The 20385-nt window shown below is 38.1% G+C and overlaps 1 protein-coding gene across 1 annotated transcript in view; it reads left to right on the top strand.

The window, feature by feature from the left end:
• The first annotated feature begins 6754 nt into the window (after positions 1-6754).
• Positions 6755-20385, top strand: part of LOC104155770 (roundabout homolog 2-like) — a 123481-nt gene continuing 109850 nt past the window's right edge. The window contains exons 1-3 of the mRNA XM_009702043.1: positions 6755-7014; positions 9365-9492; positions 12804-12815. Coding sequence (XP_009700345.1) covers positions 6755-7014; positions 9365-9492; positions 12804-12815 — 400 coding nt within the window. The remainder of the gene's footprint in view (positions 7015-9364; positions 9493-12803; positions 12816-20385) is intronic.

Below are 20385 nucleotides of genomic sequence, written 5' to 3'. Positions count from 1 at the left end.
TCCTCTCATATGAGAGCTTTGGTGGGCACCTGGCATCTAGTCAGGGTCAACCCACCACATCAATGATCGCAGGATAAGACCCTGTAAACCAGAGAGACGGTAATTTTTAAGAATAAACACGGTGCTACATTATTCTATTTATATTCTGTGGATGGGATAGTGAGGTATTTAACTACAGGCTCCTCTAGATACAACGAAGGGGAGAATGACCTTTCAATGAAATATGAGTTAATAACACTGCAGCGCTGTGTGCATTGGTGGAGTTAATCTCTGTGCAGATTGTAACAAAATGCAGTCTAATGTGTATTGAAAATTAATTAGAGTAAAGACTGTGTTTTAGTAGTGTAATGGACATAATCTTTGGTTACATCAGCAAATTTCTGTTGCAATTAATAACAATTAATGGTTTTAAATAAAGGGTTAGGGAAAAAGGATGTTTTTCATATTAACTGTATCACGTGTACTATTCATCACCTCTGTTTAGATCCAGTATGATTTGCATGCACATCTTTTGTTTCCTAAGCTAACGCATCAAGGAGAGATTAAGTCCCTTTATGAGGAGCATAGGGGAGAAGATTGGATGTTCTTAATAGCTCGTCAAAAAGAGACAGTGAAAGAAAGAGGTTTAATATGCTATTTGTATTCTTACATACATCTGGAGAGAGTAAAGGTGGTTTGCAGAGGATGTTGTTATCCTGGGTTTAACGCAACGCATGGCTGGCACGGGGCAAGCTGCAGTGCAACTTGCAGAGAGTCCATGTACCCTAACTGAACAGAGGCAGGTTTCAGCAGAGCGCAGTGCGAGCATCTTTTTAGCTATTATGTTGAATCATATGAGGAGACTTCTCCTGTAAAGCCAGAGATATCACTGAGAGATAGAGAGATGATGAGGAGTAAAAGGGAGGCAAGGTTTGGTATATTTTTGTGTATATAGCATCAAGTTGACGTACCCCAGTGCTGGTGGGGTACCCCCTCCTGTTGTTCTTTTGATTGAATATCTGTCTTCTCTGATGGATATTTTGCCTGTCAGTGATCCCTTCCTGTTCTGTAAGTGGAAAAATATTCCTTACAGTTTTCTGAGGAAAACATGGCCAAGTGAAAGTGTAAATTAGAGTATTTTTTGACATTTTAAATCTCTCAAAGCATGGTATTGGATAAACTGTAAATGCATCGTCTCACAGTTACCTCGGAGGTCTGTAGTCTAACCCAGTAGATATCTGCCATTCAATTTGTATGAAATATTAAATGCTGTGAGCAAAAGTGTTAGATGCTAGACTGATCAGCAGAGAAACAGTTAATAACATTGACATTTAAATTGGCTTCATGTTAAGTGTCAGTCCCCACTACAGAGCTGAAGAAGAGCTATTGTTTCAGGCAGTCTGTTTGCAAATGCATGGAAAAACTCTCCAGTTGCTTACATAAGGGTCAAGGTTGGGAAAATAGCTTTACAACTCCACGGACAGCAACTGTAAAGGAATTGTTTCAACTAGCAATCCTGCTTACATGTTTTCTCTTTATGCTATGTGAACCATTGGTGATCTATGAAGTGATCACTGGCAGTGCACTTCAAATAGGATTGTCACTGGACAATGGTTTATTTTTTATTCTGTTTTATTTCACATCCTAAAATTGTTACATTTCAGAGAATTAATGAAGTCACTAGCAGAGTTCTGAAACAAAATTTAATGCCAGTAGTAGTAGCTTCAAACATGGATTTCTCTGCATTTTCCACTCACAAAAGACTGCAGTAATGAAGTGGTTTTGCAGGAAGGAGACCCAAGAAAGCTTAATGTAGAATTTCACTCAGAATACTCATTCCAGTGCTTGAATTTTTCTTTAGTATCAGAGCAACAAAGTATACTAAGTAAAAGCTTAGTAATCACATAGTTTATACATTGCATTTGTAAGTTGCAGAATATTGAGGTAGCCTGCTTTCTTGAAAAGTATAAGGTCATCAGATGGTTTAAGCTCACTATTATCAGTTTATTGACTATTAAAATTATAATATAAAAAAGTAAAGATAGTTAACTATGCAGCTTTTCTGTAAAACTCTCAGGAGAGCAGTAGGAGGGAAGCTGGTAGTTATGTTCAAGTGGGAGTACGATTCAAGAGCTCTGACCACAGCATCATTGATGCTCCTGGAGCGGCTGACCTGCAGGGATTTCTTCTGCTTTAACATATTCCATCCCTGCATGGGATACAAAAGGTGTCATCTCAGTTGAAAACAAAAAAACCAAAACTGTCAGTGAAAGCACTGCAAGGTTAAAGTTTTAACCCTAAGAAATACGTTCCAGTTCCCATTGGTAAGTCTTATGTTGAGAATTACTTAATGTTAGCAAAATGTACTTTTTAATGATATGACTTCTGGCTCAACTGTAATGTTGAAGGCACTTTCATTAAAATATTAACATGACTTCATCTTTAATTACCACTTCAAGGCTGATTCCTGATTCGAAATACAGATTAGAAAATATTTCAGTTAGTTATGTGACAAGTTTATCGTAATCATTCATCATGCTTAAGGCAAATAATAATAGACAGGCCAACACAAATTCTGTTTATTTCAAGCTGCTCACAATCTGTGTGCTCATATGAAAAAAATGCATCAAACCATATCTAGTGAGTGCAAGATGCCAGTCTGGGCTCAGATCTTCTTACTGTGTTCCATTCCTTGCAGTATCATTTCAATTTTTTTAAAAACAGAAATGGACAAAACCAGTATTTTGCTTCCCTTAAAGTTAATTTCAGTGGCATGTACTGAGCAGATAACCCCGAGAATCAAGGGTGCTTTTCTGATGGATGAATTTATGACATAGGCATTAATAATACAAATCTCCCCAAGTGCCTGACAAATGTGTCTCATCTGTGAGGGAAAGGACTACTTCTGGTGATAGGAGGATAGGTGTCCATGCCAAGTCATTACATGGTCTCTTAGCTCATACTTCCACCGATGTTCCAGTTTTTGAAATGTGGAGCTCTGTCTGGAACTAAAATCAAATCAGAAGCCCATTTTGGGTCATTATCATGTGGTAATTCCCCGTGAGTACTTCTCTGTGCAAACAGAAACGTAGAGGTAAAAGATGGAGTCTGCATCAGTTTAGACAGAGTTTACTGAGTCACTGATTCCCAAACATATGTTTTGTTCTTAACTTCTGTTTGTTTCCGAATTATTTTCAAGAGGTTAAAAAAAGCAGTCTGATTTTTTGTTCTTGGTTCTCTCCTGAGTGCATGGCTACTGATCTTGTGAGGCACTAGTTATGTGCAGTCACATGCATATGTTTGCGTGTAGCAGTAGTCCTGCATGGCGTAATGCTTCCAGAGAAGTTGGAAAACACCATTTCCTTGGACTTAGGTATGGTTTCACAATGTCAGCCCAATGAATGTAACTGTTGTATACATCTTTTATGAGATTTAGGGCATTTTGTTGAATGCCTTCGTTTAAGGCACAGTGCAGTGTGGGGGTGTGTTTTATATTATTGCAATTGAGAATGTCCACTATAAGAAATTACAAATAATCTGCTGATCACCACCCATAAAAGATTTTGGAGTAAAGCAGAGCCTAGTGTCAGTATATTTTAAAGAAAATCAAAATAGTGAATAGTAACCTGTGTCACTTAGCTCTTTTTCTGGTTTGTTGGAATAAGGCCAGTGAACCATTTTATATGACTGCTTGCATATACGCCTCACACAAAGAAATTCAAGGTAATGTCACATTGCCTTATACCTTTCTGTGGCATGTATGGCATAGCCAAAGAACGAATGGGAGTCTGGACGTGTAGATGTGAGTGGCAGCTGTCCTGTCAGCACCTTGGGGATAGCTCCCTGGTAGCTCAATTTATCATAGCTGTAAGCAGTGTCTTAGAGCTACCCAGCAACAAGCAGCCTTGATTTCAGGGGTACAACAGAGTAATTTGAGACCAATGCACACAGAAATATGTATATTCGTGCTCTCTCTGTCACTGATTGAGGTTTTGCTGGGGAGAGAAAACCAGAGACTCCTTTATCTTTCCCTCAGAAAGCGGTCCCTCACGTAGGTTTGTTCTTCTTTATTCTTCCACTGATCAATGCGTGGGATGGAAGTGAAAAAAACCCAACATTTCTTGTAAGGGAGCTGGCAGTAGGGGTGGCGGCATCACTGATGGCAATGGAAGCTCTCCGTTCTGCTTCTGGATCGCACGAGGCTGAAGCAGGTAACGAGCTGAGCTCACGCTTCCTATCTCCCTGCAGCTTCTCCCCGGCTCCCTCCATCTGGCACAGAGAGTCTAGGAGCCGGTGAAAAGCTGTGGCACTATGCTGGGAGATGAAGTACCAGCACCACAAAAGAGAAGTGGAGACAGAAGCCTAAGCCTCCTTAACTACCTCCTGTTTACTCTGGTTTTGGCCAGTAGCATCTCTCTATTTGGGCTCCCTAATCATTGATGTTGTGAGTAATCTTGAAGCTTTGTGTGTGTTTTGCAAAATAACCTGGCAAACAGGGAAAAGAAAATAGACCAAAGTAATTTTTGTGCCATCTCAAAAAAAAAAAAAAAGGAAAGCCTACAAAGCCTATATACAAAGATCCTATTATATTTTTTATTTATTTATTTACAGTACTGTTTTAGAAGAAAATAGGTGCCTGGTATAAATTGATGTAAATTTTTTGAGGCCAGTGGCATCAGTTTGCAACAGCTAAGATGTGACTTTTTCTCTTGCAAACTCCCTTTAACAAGAACTATGACTTTTTGGGTTGGATTTGTTGAATTCAGTAATGCATTCTCACAACTTTAAAATACACTGCTGAAGCAAGTGCATCCTTGTATTACCAGTTGAGCCTACTTGGATATCTAGGAATGTAATGACTCCAGCTGCAAACACAGTTTTGCTACCTATGCATGTGAAAGACAAAGAGGCGCATATATTTGTACGCATGGCTGCATGCACGTTTTTGAAAATCTGGAAATCTAGGGGTTCTGTGAAGCATTCAGTAAAGTGTATATGAAATGCAAAAAAAGCATATTGCTAAATTTCTCTAAGTTCAGTAAATTATTTATTTTTTTAATTTGATAACCATGGAAGATTAATGGCTGAGTATAGACAGATATACTTTTGAATGTGGGAAAAGGAAAAAAATTATAACTGTGACAAAACCAGTTCAATTCAAGGTTATGCTTAGATACTTAAGCCAATGGATGAATCCAACCTCAGTACATTAATTTGAGATACTTAAAAACAGTGAATGTGATTTGGTTTATTTGTTATTTGGTTGAGCAGATGGTAGTGGTTTTGACACAATTCATTTTTTTATTTTTCTTCTTTCCTTTTCTTGAAAAAGACAAGGCTCTTTTTCCCACTTTGTCACAGCTGGTTACCAATCAATCTCAATTCACGGTACAGTGATGATAGCACATGTTGTTCAGGGGCCAAATCTGATTGGGTTGCATTTTCAACAGTGTTTCATATCAAAAAAAATTGTGTCTGTATGGCAGTGACTGTCAGCACACTATTGTACAACTGTCATTAATCAAATCTAGCAACAATGAATGCATTCATATGTGCCAGAGACTGCCAGATTTCACTCAAAATCACCCAATTTCTGTTAGAATTTCCTCACCAGCAGTGTTTTCTCATCTGCTTGTTGTTTCTTTCTTCCTTTGCCGTCCCCTACCCGCCCCTTCCTTCTCAGTTAATTAAAGGCAGGCCTGCTCTAACTATTACTTGTAGAACAGAATTTATGTAACGTGGTGCCCAAAATGGCTGGTTTCTATCTAGGCACAAGCTGACTAGCTGTTTAAAAGACCTCTCCCAGCTCAGTCTGACGGATGAAGTCTAAACTGAACTGAAAGGTTAAGCACCTCCAAATGTTTAACAGAGAGAAGTACTTAAAATCAATTAGATGGCCATAAACATGTGAAAGTGATGTCTGACGCCCTATGTTTTTAGATGAATGTTGGCATTAATTGGCTAGGAGTCAGCAATATTTGGGCAATATGTCAGAAGGCGTTTCTTGACACTGCACGTATTTTGAAGGCATTGCCTTCTTAGTGCACTGGCAACGTTAAGGGCCAACTTAACCAGTACACTCTGGTTTTCCGCCATTCCATCATCAATCCAGGTGTCTGGTAACCTCTCTGTGTGATTGGTGTTAGCAGTCAGAGAGACCCTGATCCTGATTCCCAAGTGTTCAGTAGCACTAATCCAGATGAGAGTGAACTTCTCCAGAAACTCAGGTAGAAGCATCTTGCTATGGGAATAAGGGGCTCTGGGATGGAGAGGAGACAAGACATTGTTCAAGACTCTGCAGGTGGATGCTTGAGAAACTGAAAACATATTCAGGCTTCATTCCTTGTTACTTCACGGTCCCTTTCTCACAGGAGCTCCTTGTGCTGCTGTGGATCAGGCTAAAAGCCAGTTTTCTTCCTTTCTCCTTCCTGCCTGCTTCATCTGTCAAAGCTCTTCACTGAACCGTGGTGACTTCTGGGGACAATGTGGGTGGAACAGATGACTGAGGGGCAGCGTATCAATACTTCAGAACAGCAGATGGTTGTAATGTCCCATGGGTCCATCTATGTATGAATCTAATTGCTAGATGGCACGTTCTGTCAGGGTGGTCTGAAAACCCAGTATGGCCTCGTTGGAGAAGCAGACTGGGAGAGCCGGACCTCTCCTTGAAGTAATTGATAACTGGGCCATGATAGTGACATGTTTACGCCACCCTCCATTTCACAACCCAAGTGGGAGATGATGGGTGTACCCTCGCTCTGCGTCCTGGCATGCCATGCAGCTGGCTCCTTCTCCTAGCAGCCTTTGCACAATTTGCATGATTGGCAGGTGCGAACATAAAGGCTGCCGAAGGCTCCAAGGCAGCTGGCTGGCATGCCGGCGTCGGCACCGGCACATCGCGGAGATGAAGAAGAGCAAGTCAGCTGCAGCCCACAGCAGACTGGAGGGGCCTGTCCCAGGATGCCTGCATCCCAGTTCAGGCAACCACTCAGTCAGATACAGTCCTGCTGCCTGTCTGTTTTTATCTCGGCAGCGGTAAGTGAACCACAGGGATGTTATTTGTCCGAAAAAAAAGAAAAAAAAAAAAGAAAAAAGCAATCAAATAAATGGCTAATTGCTGCCCACCTTTGTAACTGTGATTCCTATATCCAACTCATATTTATATTACAACTGATCTTAGTTTTCTCGTCTTGCAGGAACTGAATACAACTTTATATTTTTAGTCCCCTAGGGCTGGCCTCATGTCAAGAAAATAAGCGTTTTCTCTTGTCTGCAACTCTGTGGTCGCCAAAGACAAATAACTGTTCCATAGTTGTGGGTTACTGTTGTCATATTCTTGAGATTTTTAAGGGAGACAATTTGCCTTTTCTCTCTTATGAAAACAGTGATTTCGATTTGCCGTTGACCAGCATGCAAAATGCATACAAAATGCACAGCATGCAAAATGACCTAATTTGTGAACAGTCGAGAAGGAATGTTCCTCAACTGCATATGGCTGTTGGATGTAGTTGCAATGGATCTGTCCTGCTCCAGAAACTACGTATTAAGTTCTCTAGCATCATAACTCTTTCCACCCCCTCAATGGTACTATGCTAGCAAAACAATTGTCCCTAAAAGTTTCTGAAGTTTGCCATGATCCCTTGGCACATCTCTTATTCATTAGTTAAACCTGAGGTACTGCATATACATATAATTAAGTGTAACTCGTAACAAAAGAGATATGATATGTGTTTATGTTTATCTCTGACAAAACGGTTAGCCTCAATTTCATCTTTTAAAATTTATTTTTAGCTAATGAATAGAGTGGACTTACTGAATATAGAATGAAGCTGTATTGTATTGTGGTGAGCGTGAAAAGATGTCGTGACTTCTCTTTATTCTTGGAATTGCTAGTAATGCTCTAACTGATGTTGTGAACTTTAATTAGACATAACAGGACTTTAAATGTTTCAACATATAGGATCCTTTGAGCTAAGATACTTTAAAGTCTGTTAGCCCACAGTGCGCTCCCTACAAATCTGTACTAAAGGAACCAATAGCAATATGTATTATGTAGACAGAAGTTAATGTTTCAGATTCCCAAAGCATTAAAAAATATTCATAAAGCCTCACAACATTCCTGTAACTAATTACATTGCAATCTCATTCATCAAAACATTTAAGGGTCCTCTTCCATATGATTTCAATATATTTGCTGAACAAGTCTACAAGGTCTTTACTGTATAACAACAAGGAGGTAAACTAGTTCTTCTGAAGTTCTGTCATGAGTGTGTATACAATGAGAAAGAATATTGATGTCTCCTGAAGTCCTGATCTTTCTTCAGTTTCATGTTCCTGTTTCACTATTTGATACATGAGAATCTGCAGCTAACGCTAGATTCAAGATGACTTAAGGTATCATGGGCTTATTATGTCTAGAAGAAATGTTGTTGAAAATAATTTTACAAGAGTGTATTTCAAGAGTAAAATATCCATGCTGAAAACCAGGGTTTTCCTTTTGGGAGCCAAAGAAATTTCATACAACATAAAGTTTCCTGTTGACTTTAATGAGCTTTGGATCAGAGCCTAAAACAGTTTGTTAAGCATGACTTCTGCAGGATAATAACAATTTAACTGAAAATATTTTTCTAGGTGCAAGCACTCTAAATGCCTTGAGAATGAATGTTCACTGCTGAAGTACTTTGCATTATTTCAAGTTTTATACATCTTCATAGTTTTAGAGTAATTACAACAGTAGAAACAAATGGACAAAGCATAATTGAATTGTTTCTAATTTCTTTTAAGAAAGAGAAAATGTACTTGTCCACCCTTAATGAATCATTTTGTAGTATTCCTGTGAAATTGATAAATCTCCTTTAATGTGCCTCTTCAATAAATGTCACCTTCCAGAGCTTAAATATATTTTTTATTGTTTGTAATCGTGTAGTGTCAGATCCTACCAACATGCTCAGTTTCCCTAAGGGGTTGCTGCTATAGAGAAAAACTATATATAAAGGGAAATTTCCAAATCAGCAAAAGGTAGAATGCGTAGCTCACATAGTTGAAGACATGATAAACCTGAGCTGTCATGTATTGATAACTGATGTCTGATAGCTTAATTTTATCTTATTGCTCTAGATCAAGGACAAAGTGAATGATATTATTAATAAAGCCCTAATACTGAGTGAACATAGCAATACTAATTTTATGTAAAGTTTCTAACTAATGCGTACTGCAATAAAAATGTCATGAAGATTAATGCTTGGTGGAATTATCTAATGCTGGATAATAATTTATCTTCCAAAGTTGGCTCCAAGGTAGATTCAGACTGGCATATCCCAGGTGAGAGTTTTTATACATTTCTGTTGTCTACAGAAAGAGTTTTCATCCTTTTTCTGTAACGCAGGTATGACATCAAAGATGACTACACTTTGCGCATTAAGAAGGCCATGAGCACAGATGAAGGAACCTACACATGCATTGCTGAGAATCGAGTTGGAAAAGTGGAAGCCTCTGCCACCCTCACTGTGCGAGGTGAGTGTTCCCATGGAGGGAGAGCCTGTCCCCTATATGGATAAATTGCTTTCTGACGAAATGGGTCGCATCCTTACCTGGCATTGTTTGGGTTTCACATACTCTTTGCAATTGCGGGTGCTGCACTGATTTACAACAGAGGTGAAATCCTGGTCCTGTTGATATCTCAAGCAAAATTTTAGTTGGCTTCAATAGGATAGGATCTCCCTGCAGTTAAAGAGCTGTTCCAATGTTTTTTAATATATATATGCATAAGGAAGCACTACGTAACCGTGGGCTTAGGCTTTAACATGTGAGCCATCAGTTTAGGCTATTATTCACATTCCTTTCTCTAACAAGTATAAAGAGTATAGTAAGTAACTGTGTTTATTAATGCCAAACATAATGCAGATAGTATTATTATGTGATTAGCTCAGCCATAATTAAACTCTCTACCATTACTCTTTATCTGAAAGATAAACCCTGGCCAAAGGAAAAAGAAAATCCTAATTAAATTTTGTAAGTATTACAAGGTAAAGGATAACCTATTCTCTCCTAAAATATTCTTGGTCTCTAGTATTCACTCAGTGTTTATGTGCTGCTGTTTGATGTGGTAAGGATGTTTTAAAACCAGTAGAATAATGAGTTGCCAAAATGTCTTTTGTGACAGTAGATAGAGACATGCTAAAGATTATGGGGAGAGAAAAAGTTTGTAGGCTAATATTTCCATATGAGTAAATAGAATATAATAGTTATTGCTTCATTCCAAAAGATAAGCAGCAATTTGGCACAATGGATATCATGCAGACACTATTTCACAGTTTAGTGGTGCATGCTGACGGTTTTCAGTAGAGCTGTGAAAGGTTAATAAAAACATTTTTAGCTTTATCTGTTCTCCTCTTTTCATACACATTAAATCAAATGCTCAAAGTCTCAATGGATTGCTTTATTAGAACTGGGGTCAACTGACCCAAGAGGCCAGCTTCCATTTCCATCCATTTAATGCATGGACACAGTTCAGTTTAATTTGCTGAATTCAAAGGGAAAAAAAAGCACTGAGAGGCTTTCTGGGCGGGGGGAGATGTTAGTATATAACAAAGCAAAGAGACTATTGTGATAATCTACTAAAATATTACCTTGGTGTTCATTTTAGACAGTAAGTGATAATGCAGCTCTTCCCATTTTAAGCTGAAGAAATAGGTTTACCTACTACATGCTTGTGTAAGAGATTGTTCTTCCATTTTGTAACATAAGAAAAATAGTCACTACAGCAAACTCCCAGAAATACTCTCACTCCGTTCCTTTGTCACAGGCAGAATCATGGTATCCAATAAATCTGGCAACCAGTTCGATAGCCGTTAAACACTTCTAGAACTGTGTCCACTGTATGCATTACTGGAGGAAGCCTTTCAGATTTGCTACCAAGGCTTGTGATATAAACAACGACTAGAACCAAGCAAAAAATCCTTTGAAATCACTGAAGCTTGAACTTGATGAAATTAAGGTGAAAAAAAACCCGAGGAAATATATAATTTAATCGATTTTCCTACAGTAAAAGCAGGTTTTCATTATCTTGCATATTTTTTCCCCCCTGGGTTTGTCATTTACAGTCAAATACGTAGTGTTTATCCAACACAAAAGAAGCCACAATATTATAAGCATATTAAATGTCCAGGATATGACAGAAAATGAGAAAAGCTGAGAAATTCAATGGAGAAAGCTATTACTCTGAATCTGATAACAAAGGGCTGGGCAAACTCCTATTGACTTTAAAGGGGCCATGAACAACGGTCTTTTTGATTAAAGGAAGCCTTAATTCTGAATTTTTAAACTTTTGCCAGTTTTGTCTGAAACTGCTGTTACCATAACCACTTGTCCTGTAGAGGAGCAAAATCACATAGCATTTCAAAATTTACTTTGAGGGAATCTTGGTCTTGCAGATGTCGTGTAGTTACAGTGCAAACCTGGCAACAGCAGTGTAATCCTTAGCTCCTTCATTCGTGGCTCCATCTTCTCAAAACAGAGGATGAGGATGCAGTCAGGGATTTTGTGTTATACTGTCACAAACAACGACAGAATTTGAATTCTGTGACTCAGCCTTCATGCCCTCTCTTGGAAAGATGCATATCACTCTTATTCCTCATCTCTCTGCAGAAGAAGGAATATGCCCATAATACTCAAAGCTAGAAAGTTTTCAAATTGATAATGGGTGAGAAAGGGCAGCAGGCTTGAAATAGTTAAATGAAGTGAGTATGCCACAGTAAGGGTAAAGCTGTAGAAAGGCTGAGAACTAAGGAGATCCTTGCATGCTGTGTTACCTCTGAATCTGCGTATCTTACATTTTACCCTAACCTGCACATAAGCATATAGAGCTGGTTAACTTCTCAAAAAGAAAAAAAAAGAAAAAAAAAAAAAGTGCTGTTGCTCAAAAGTGTGGAACTACTGCTGCTGCTAACGTAAGGGAAATTTTACTTACACAGGTGCAACCTGGAGTCAATTTTATGTCCAACTTTTCAACTCTTCTGAAAAGGGATGTCTATATTTTATTAACAGAGGGACTGACAGCCCTCTTCCCCAGCACAAGTATAATGAAGGGCTGTTGCTATAATCAAGAAATCACTTGTTGCAGCTGCAGCTTTCAATCTTGGTATCAACCTGAAAGAGTATTAACCTGCCGATCATTTAGGAGCCTTTTTTTTAGGAAGTAGAAGTTATCTAAGCGGTGATTTGAGAGGTTCTGGGTTGAAATCCCTGCAGCCATTTCAGCCTATTTGTTATATTTTCATCTGCACTGTCAGTGAGGAAAAAGCAGTGTGCTGTAAGCTTTCATGCCCGTTATTGAATGAGAAAAACCATCCTGGGCTTTCTGTAGCCCTTACTGCTGTACTGGCTGGTCATGCTTAAAATTCAATTGGTATTTGACTCAGAAAGCAAACGCCTTGCATCTACTGGCATGACATTGGGCAGTCTGTGGCTTAAATCGATGTGTTGATCAGGATCTAAAACTTTGTGCTAATGCAATGCAATTTTTCTTTTATCAGGCATTAAAAATGATACTTGATGATGGCATGCGAAGATAATAAAAATGTTTCTCAGAGAATGGTTCCAGTCAGCTTGTTCAGATGCTGTGCTCAAGTAAATGTGATAATAGTGGCACGGGACTAAACAGTAACAACAGTAAACATTTTACTTAGGCTGTCATTTGAGGGGTTAGCAATCATGGTAGTATCCATAGTGGAAGGTAACATTACACGTCATGCATTCTGACAGATATTCTTTTCTTTTTTTAATTTCTTTTTTATGTTCTCACTACACCATTGTAATGTCAACAGCTCGCCCCGTTGGTAAGTAACCATCCTTCTATCCATTTTAGCATGGCTTCATGCAATGCTTCATCTTTCATTTGCAGCAGCATTTAACTGGCTGAAATTAGCAGCCAGTGCTTAATAGTTTTAACTGTCTAACACCAGGCAAGTGATTTTGACTGTCAAAGTGCTGTTTCTGAACTTTGTATTTTCTGCTGTGTCATGTATAAACGCATTCTCCAAATCACCAACAAATACCAATCAGCAAAACGAGGTGGGTGTGGTGATACTGAGCCAAAATCACTCATTCAGATGTTTTTAACGATCTGTTTAAGGGCCTGGTATAAAAGCCATTGAAATCAACAGAAAGGATTGTATTGACTTCGGTGAGCTTCTACCAGGCCCTAAATGATCCAGCTCATTATGCTTTTATTGCATAGCAGTAAAAGCACAGGCTTTGCATGTCCCGTCTTTCTTGTATCTTTTTCGAAGAGTTTTGAATTAAAGTAGTCCTGAAATTGAAGAGGGGATGGAGTAGATTTCCGTGCTTGTTAAGAAAGTTCATCATTGATTTTTGCCCTTGGGTCATCTTGGAGTGCATTTTGGAATGCACTGTATAGGATGAAGACTGTTTTGAGTAACAAGTCCAGAGGAAGCCAACCTCTGGATTTTTAATTCCCACACTGAAAATTTGATTTTTTCCTATGCCTTCGAAATTAATTCTGAAAATTTATGAAAATCTAACTGAGCATAATGGAAAATTTGCAACTGTCAGTAGCTGAAATTCTCTTCTGGTGTTCAGAAATATCCTGAACATATGATTTAATTTTCTTTCACGGATGTTTACTCTGTGCCTATATGGATTTTCTAAATAATTTAACCAGTTGCACTGCTCCTCTAATTTTTGTAGTTTGTGTTTAGATGTATTTTTCATAATAATAATATGGTTACTGTGAGTTTTTTGGATTAGTGTGAAAAGTCGGTACTGGTGTTTATGGAGATTGCTGAGGGGTTTGGTCTTTGTTTAATCAAAATTTTTGTTAGATATGTATTTGACTAAAGCTTATGAGTTTGAACTTGTCTCAGCTCTTCACTGTTATGAGTTTGGAGGAAGAAAGGTTGGAATAATTTAAAGATAAAACCCATGTTAGGCCTCCATTTCCAGAACTAAGGTGATTCCATGCTTATTAGCTTGCTTGAACTAGCATAGGTAGAGCCAAGCCAAGTACCTCCGCAGTCACGACATGGCTTAGCCACACCTGGAGAATTCCCTGTGCAGAATGGGGATTCACTCTTCTCCATTTGAGATTTTGATAGCAAGCTTTAAACCCTGGTGACTACTGTATTACTTTGGCATTACGCTGGTTCTCAAGAAATTAATTCCAAGGAGTTGTAACAGTGCAAATATGGAGTTAACTTGTAAGAAAATTTTCCTTTCCTTCAAAAATATAGTATGAATTTAGTAAGCTTCTAATGTAAATCTCTCATGTTGGGGCAGGGTGTTTATGGCTACTTCTTTCACTAAGAAAATGCTACAAGATTAAAAGTATTTTACTTCTATTTTTCTCACTTTGCTCACTCTTAAAAGAAAGGCAAGGAAAAAAATAATCACAAAGTAGAGGCTGTTTCAGGCTCTGTGAAAGCCACATAAAATAGATGACTGGAGATTCACAAGAAAATGATAGATTTCAACAGTGTTGATAGTGTCTTATTTCAGAACACTGAATCTTTTTATAATACTTTTCAGGCTGTTGAGTCATCCGTGATTACATCTCCAAAGCTTATACAGAAGCTCTTGGTCTCAAGTTACTTTATGTCCAGGAATATGATCCCCTCGTGTGACCATGCTGTGGTCAGTTTGGCGTATTCCCTGCCTACCCTGTTTTATTTTATTGCAAGTGAACATCTGATACAAAGAAAATTCTTCTTTTACAGGATTTATTCAGGAAACGTAAATTAGAATGGTTGATCTTAAAGTAATTATTATATAGGCATATGGTCTTTATCAAATTATTTAGTTTAGTGATTATGAATTGTGAAAGGATTGTGAGGTAAATAAGTCCAACCTCAAAGATATTTAATGTACAGAACTCCCATACAAGTGAGTATGTAGTGATTGCTCTATATAAGCAGATCAGTTTCTTTAGATCACTTTTATCTGATCCTGTTCCTATAGACAAGGCAATGCTGTCCTTATGATAGTGCATGCCTTTATTGTTTTTTGCTTAAGGACCTGAAATCAAATTGATCGCTACAGTTTGTATCTGTTTCATTCAAGAGTAGGCAAAGCAGGCAGCTACCTATCCTGTTTTTTGAAAATTTAAAGCAGAGTAAGGCAAAACTAAGTAACTTCCCTCTCTGCTACCAGTTTCCCACCAAGAAGCCCAAGTGATCTTCCGTTAAAATTGTCGTTTGACAAGAATGGTGGATTAAATCTTGCAGCACTTTTTTGTTCAGGAAGTTAACTGGAATGCAGAGCGAAAATACTTTTCCTTACAGAAAAGAAGCTAAAGCAAACACTACTTAATGTTATGAAGCTCACAGCTCTCTAGCAGGGTGACATTTTAACAGAAGTATATTTATAAATTTATGTACATGCTAAACTGCAGGGAAGCAGTTTAAAAGTTTATATTCTTTCGTGACACCTGAGAATTATCCAGGTACCTCTACCTTTCATCACTACCTCCAATTCAAAGCAGACATGTTTTGTCTTTACTGTATTTTAAACAAGACCAAACCATTTTCTTTCGATGGCTTGTCACTGAAGAAGAGAGAAATGTATTTTTAATGTTCCAGGATTGCAATTCTTGTTGCAAACAGTATCATTTTCTATTCATTTTTTGCCTGTTTCAAATATTCTGTTGTGATAAATTTCAGCTTGAGTGGAAAATTCAGCAGTGAGATTACCAATTACCATGTTTGGTTTAAGCACTTATTAACATAAGGTATACACTGCATAGACAAAATGAGGTATGGTTCTGCCCAAGGTGGATGGCAGCTGGTGAATTTAGCACCTCTATGCCAGATTACTCGTCATGTTTGGATTTGCTGCTAGGAATAAATGTGTTGCCCATTCTCTTATTTATAACCTTTTGAAAATATTTCTGACAGGATTTACAACAGATGGGTTTATGAAACAAGATATTTATCCCTATTTAGACCATTTCTATCATTATTTCACTCATCAGATGGATTCTCCAGATGAGCAAGTTAGTATTTCTCACTTTCGCATTGTGCCATATTTCTTATGGCAGTTGGGCAGGAAAAGAGCTGCTAAAAGAAGCACAAAAGTTGGGAGGAGCCCAAAAGTTACCTATAGTCCCACTGAAAGTAACGCTGCCCCTCTTTTCAAAAGCAGTTGCTATACTGCTTTGAGACAGAGAACCTAAAGTTCAAATAGAAGATCTATGAAGATCTCTCTGATGTTTCAGTTACCTTTTTACTAATCATCGAAGAAGTCATTCAGGTGACAGAGTACTCAGTTTTCAAATTAATTTCAACTATGTCCAAGTGGAAATAGTTTTTTGCGTTTCAGTTGCCTTGCAGTAAGTCACGTTTACTTAATTTATTGTCATATGCTATGACTCACCTTCCCAGAAAGAAGCAACATGCTGCAAATAGCTAGGTACTTTTGCCCCCTGGATAGAAATTAAGTATTTGGAATTAACTAAGGAAGTAAAGGGAGACTAACCAAGTTACAGAAACTCCTCTTCTCTGAAATGTTTGAGAAGGGAGAAACAGATAAGACACCTGCCATGGATTTTCCAAATTTCGTATTAATTAGATATAGTCTATTCACATTTAAGTGCAATGTGGCTCTATGATGCATTTCACTCTGCTGTGGGAAGTTTTCATGACATAAATCAGCCTGGCATGGCTTAATGGTCTATTGAGAGTGGTGCAGCATGAAACATAAAATAGAAAGGCTGTATTTTAAACAAAGTTGTATTAGGTGTTGTGACTAGGAAGTATTTTGTTCAGATGGTTCAGGTTGGTAAGTGAGAAAGATCTGTCTTTATTCTTGTCCATTCTGAGTCTTTCAGGGAAAGTCTATATAGGATGAATGCATTTATTTTTGGTATATTCATGAATATATCACCTTCACTTGAGACGCTGAGGATTTATAAAATATCAGTAATGGCGACTGGTGTGTGACAGAAGAGATGAGATCATGCTTGGCACTACGGTGCCATCTTTCAGTGGCAGAAATATCAAATCTATATCAAAGTGTGCTATGTTGCCTGTCTGCCTGCTGCTACTACCTTAGAAATTTTCAGAAGAGGGTAAGGACAATAGTGGACACTAGGCTTTTTGGATCTGTTTCTTCCTTAAGTGAAAGAATAAGGCATCATTCTTGTTTAAGAATAGGCAAATGCTTCAGACTAAAGAGAAAAGGTTGCCATAGAATGAAATTCAGACTTCTTTGTAGACCAGTAAGAGATTAAAATAGGGAGCGAACTTGTTCTGACATTTCTTAGCCTTTTAAAGACCAGTCTAAAAATCCTAAAGTCCTTAGCATTTCTACTTTGACAAAAGTCCACCAGCTGGAACTTAAACTTGAATCCTATAATGACTTCAGATATCATAGAAATACAGCATTTGCAATATATGGGCCAGAATCGCTCTGCAAGCGGACACCGAGCACATTAACCACCAAATATTAAAGTGCTGGTCCACAAAACTCAACTTCATTTCCAGCTGCTCCAAGTCTTACTGAGTTTGCCAAATAGTGATCAGAACAGGAACACAGAAGATCTCATAGAGGATTCTTATTCAATGATAAGTGTGAAAGATGGCAGTGTACGTACTTGATGTTTTAGCATGTCATACGGTGACGTCCTGGCTCATCCCACTGTGGCACCAAGTATGCACCAGGGCTCATAGTGTTTCTCCTGGAGAAAACGCAGTTACAGCAAGTGCCAGAACTGATCAGGCGCCTCATGGGGTTTTTTTTATTTTATTGCTTAACTCTACCTTGGGTAAGTTTTTAGAAGTTCAATGTGTAAATCTTTTTTAACTTTCCCGAAGCATGCTCAAATCAGTGGGAATTGTTTTCTTTCTTCAGTGGATTCTGAGTCTCTCCATAAGTCTTTGAAGATTAGTGTATGAAAAAGTCTTTTGATGTGTTGGTCCCCCCAAACTTTTCCCTTCCTTTTTCTAAAAGGAGAAATTGCTTACTTTTACCTCAGGAGTAACGTGGAAATCAATACATTAATCCATTCACTTTTCCCTTAAACTTCTTTGCTCTGTTGCTGTTAGCTATATTACCATTTGGATATGATCTCAGTATTATTCAACAACAAAACTACTGTATAGAATCATAGAATCATAGAATCATTATGGTTGGAAGAGACCTCAAAGATCATCAAGTCCAACTGTATACCTGATGCCACCGTGCCCACTAAACCGTGTCTTGAAGCGCCACCTTCAATGCTAGTATTGTCAGTCAGCATAAATGGCCTTTTTTCTTCCTCACTCCTTTTCCTCTCTTCACTTAACAGTGGTCCAAATTGAGCAGAGTATCTCCTCTCAGCCTTTTTTATTCTCAAGGGTAAACAAACCAGGAACTTGTCGCCTTTCTCACTGTAGATATAGCCTATTAGCCTGTCTAGGCTCTTCACACTTCTCATCATCTCCTTAGCTCTTCTCTTCAGCATGTGAATTTGTGTTTTTTTGAAGGAGATAACCAGATTACACTCATTATTTTGATGAAATCTTACTATGTCAGCAAGGGGTATGCTTTTCTTTTTTAAACACATTACCAGCCAACCGTCCTGCTTTCTCCCATGACAAAAGGAATCATGGCGGATTACATGTGTCCTTTTTGGCATAATTTGTTTTGTTTGCTAAACTCACAGAAGGTATGGTTGTATGAGCAATCCCCTAATGGTACAGTTTACATTAGCAAGCGGGCTAAAGTGTTAGGATTTTAGGGAAGCATGTCTTTTCTATCTGATCTAAGCAAAAGGTATATCCAGAATCTCAGACAGTTCAAGAAAAAGAAAAAAATTAAAAAGCATTGCCTAGAGTAGAGAGTAATGTATGTTATTGGACAGACAGAATCAGTGCTACGTCTCTTTATATGCATCAAAACTAAGTGAAGGACTTTCTAGAAGGGATTTTCCAGGAGCATCTGTAAGGTGCAGGAGCAGCTTAAAAAGAGGTGATTGGACAAGATATAATAAAATAGAGATGTATGATTAAATGAGAACAGGCTACAGTCTATTGTTGAGATGAAATTCAGACCAGATATTTAAACTTAATATTGAAATGCACTGTAAAACAAGGAGGAGAAGGGGGTCAGGAACAATGCTGCTGCTGACCTCAGAGAACTGGAAATGGGGCTGGGGGGCAGAAAGTAGATGCTTGTCCCCTGTGTAGGAGACAGAGTTGGATTTTTTTTTTATAATTATTCTCACAGTTTTGTTTTATTGACATTAGTACTAGGGAATAAGGAAGAACAAATCCTTGGTAGTATTTATTTTTAATTGTGCTTCAACTTTTGTTATAAAAATAATAAATGCATATTTGGCAGTTTTGTTAATTGAAATTGGCAGGGAAACTTTGAATATAAACCAAACCTGCTTTTTCATTATTGTTTATCTCGCGTCTCTTTTTTCCACCATGCAGATTTATCCCATTTCTTTCTTTTAGGTCATCTAGGGATAAAAGAGAGATTTTATGTGTCAAAATATATAGGACAGTTAGCGTTTTTTATTTATTGATTCTCTAGACTTCTTTCACCTCTTGCAAAGAAAGAAAAAATGCTTATGCTTCCACGCTTTCAGAGATTATCTGCTTCAGTGTTTCAGAACAACTGAAGGATAAAAATGTTGTTATATGTGAAATTCAGAACCTGAATTTAAATTGAAGATTAGAACAATTAGTCCAGGTATGAAGGTTTAGCATTCTCAAATGATTGAAGTGTGATCTTTTCACGGTGTTGTGTTTTTACATGGCTCATCTGAAAACAGCAAACAAAACAAAACAAAAGGAATTTCTCACTTTCCACGAGACAGGAGCAGTGTGAAGGACACTTACAGCAGAACTGGTCCTGGTAATAAACTTGCTGAGACCTCACTTCTTCCTGCTCTCTGCCTCTGCCCCATTGTAGCCTGATTCCTCTCCCCTGGTGCTTCCTTTCATTCAACCTGCTAAAAGTTCTTCCCACTTGCCCCCTGTGCTTCTAATTTTATGTATTTGATGTATTGGTGCAGGACATATGAGAATTAATTTTGAAGCAGTGTCAACGTTAAAGATCATATCCGAGCTATGGATTACCAGTACTCCCCTAAGTTATGGAAAGCTGCTTTTCAGAAGAATCCAAACTAAGTACCTGCTTGGCCTCCTCCACCTGTGTCATTTTAAGATAATATCACGGGCCTAGTGAAGGGCTTCACGAATCACTTGTATCCCCACAACCTACCCATTCCTCATTTTTATTGGCAGAATATACCTAAAGAAGAAATCATGGAAGAAAGAGAACATTCTAAATGCACAAGGAAGAGAATGTAGTTAAAGGAAAAAGAGAATGACCACAAAATAAGATATATGCACTTGTTTCAAAGTCCAACTGTGCTCATACAGACTAGGGAATAGTTGCAGATTC

The sequence above is a fragment of the Cariama cristata genome, unplaced genomic scaffold (assembly GCF_000690535.1).
Source record: "Cariama cristata isolate BGI_N322 unplaced genomic scaffold, ASM69053v1 scaffold11536, whole genome shotgun sequence".
NCBI classification, from domain to species: Eukaryota; Metazoa; Chordata; class Aves; order Cariamiformes; family Cariamidae; genus Cariama; species Cariama cristata.
The sequence above is the reverse complement of the archived record's forward strand: the minus strand, read 5'-3'. Positions and strand labels throughout refer to the sequence as shown.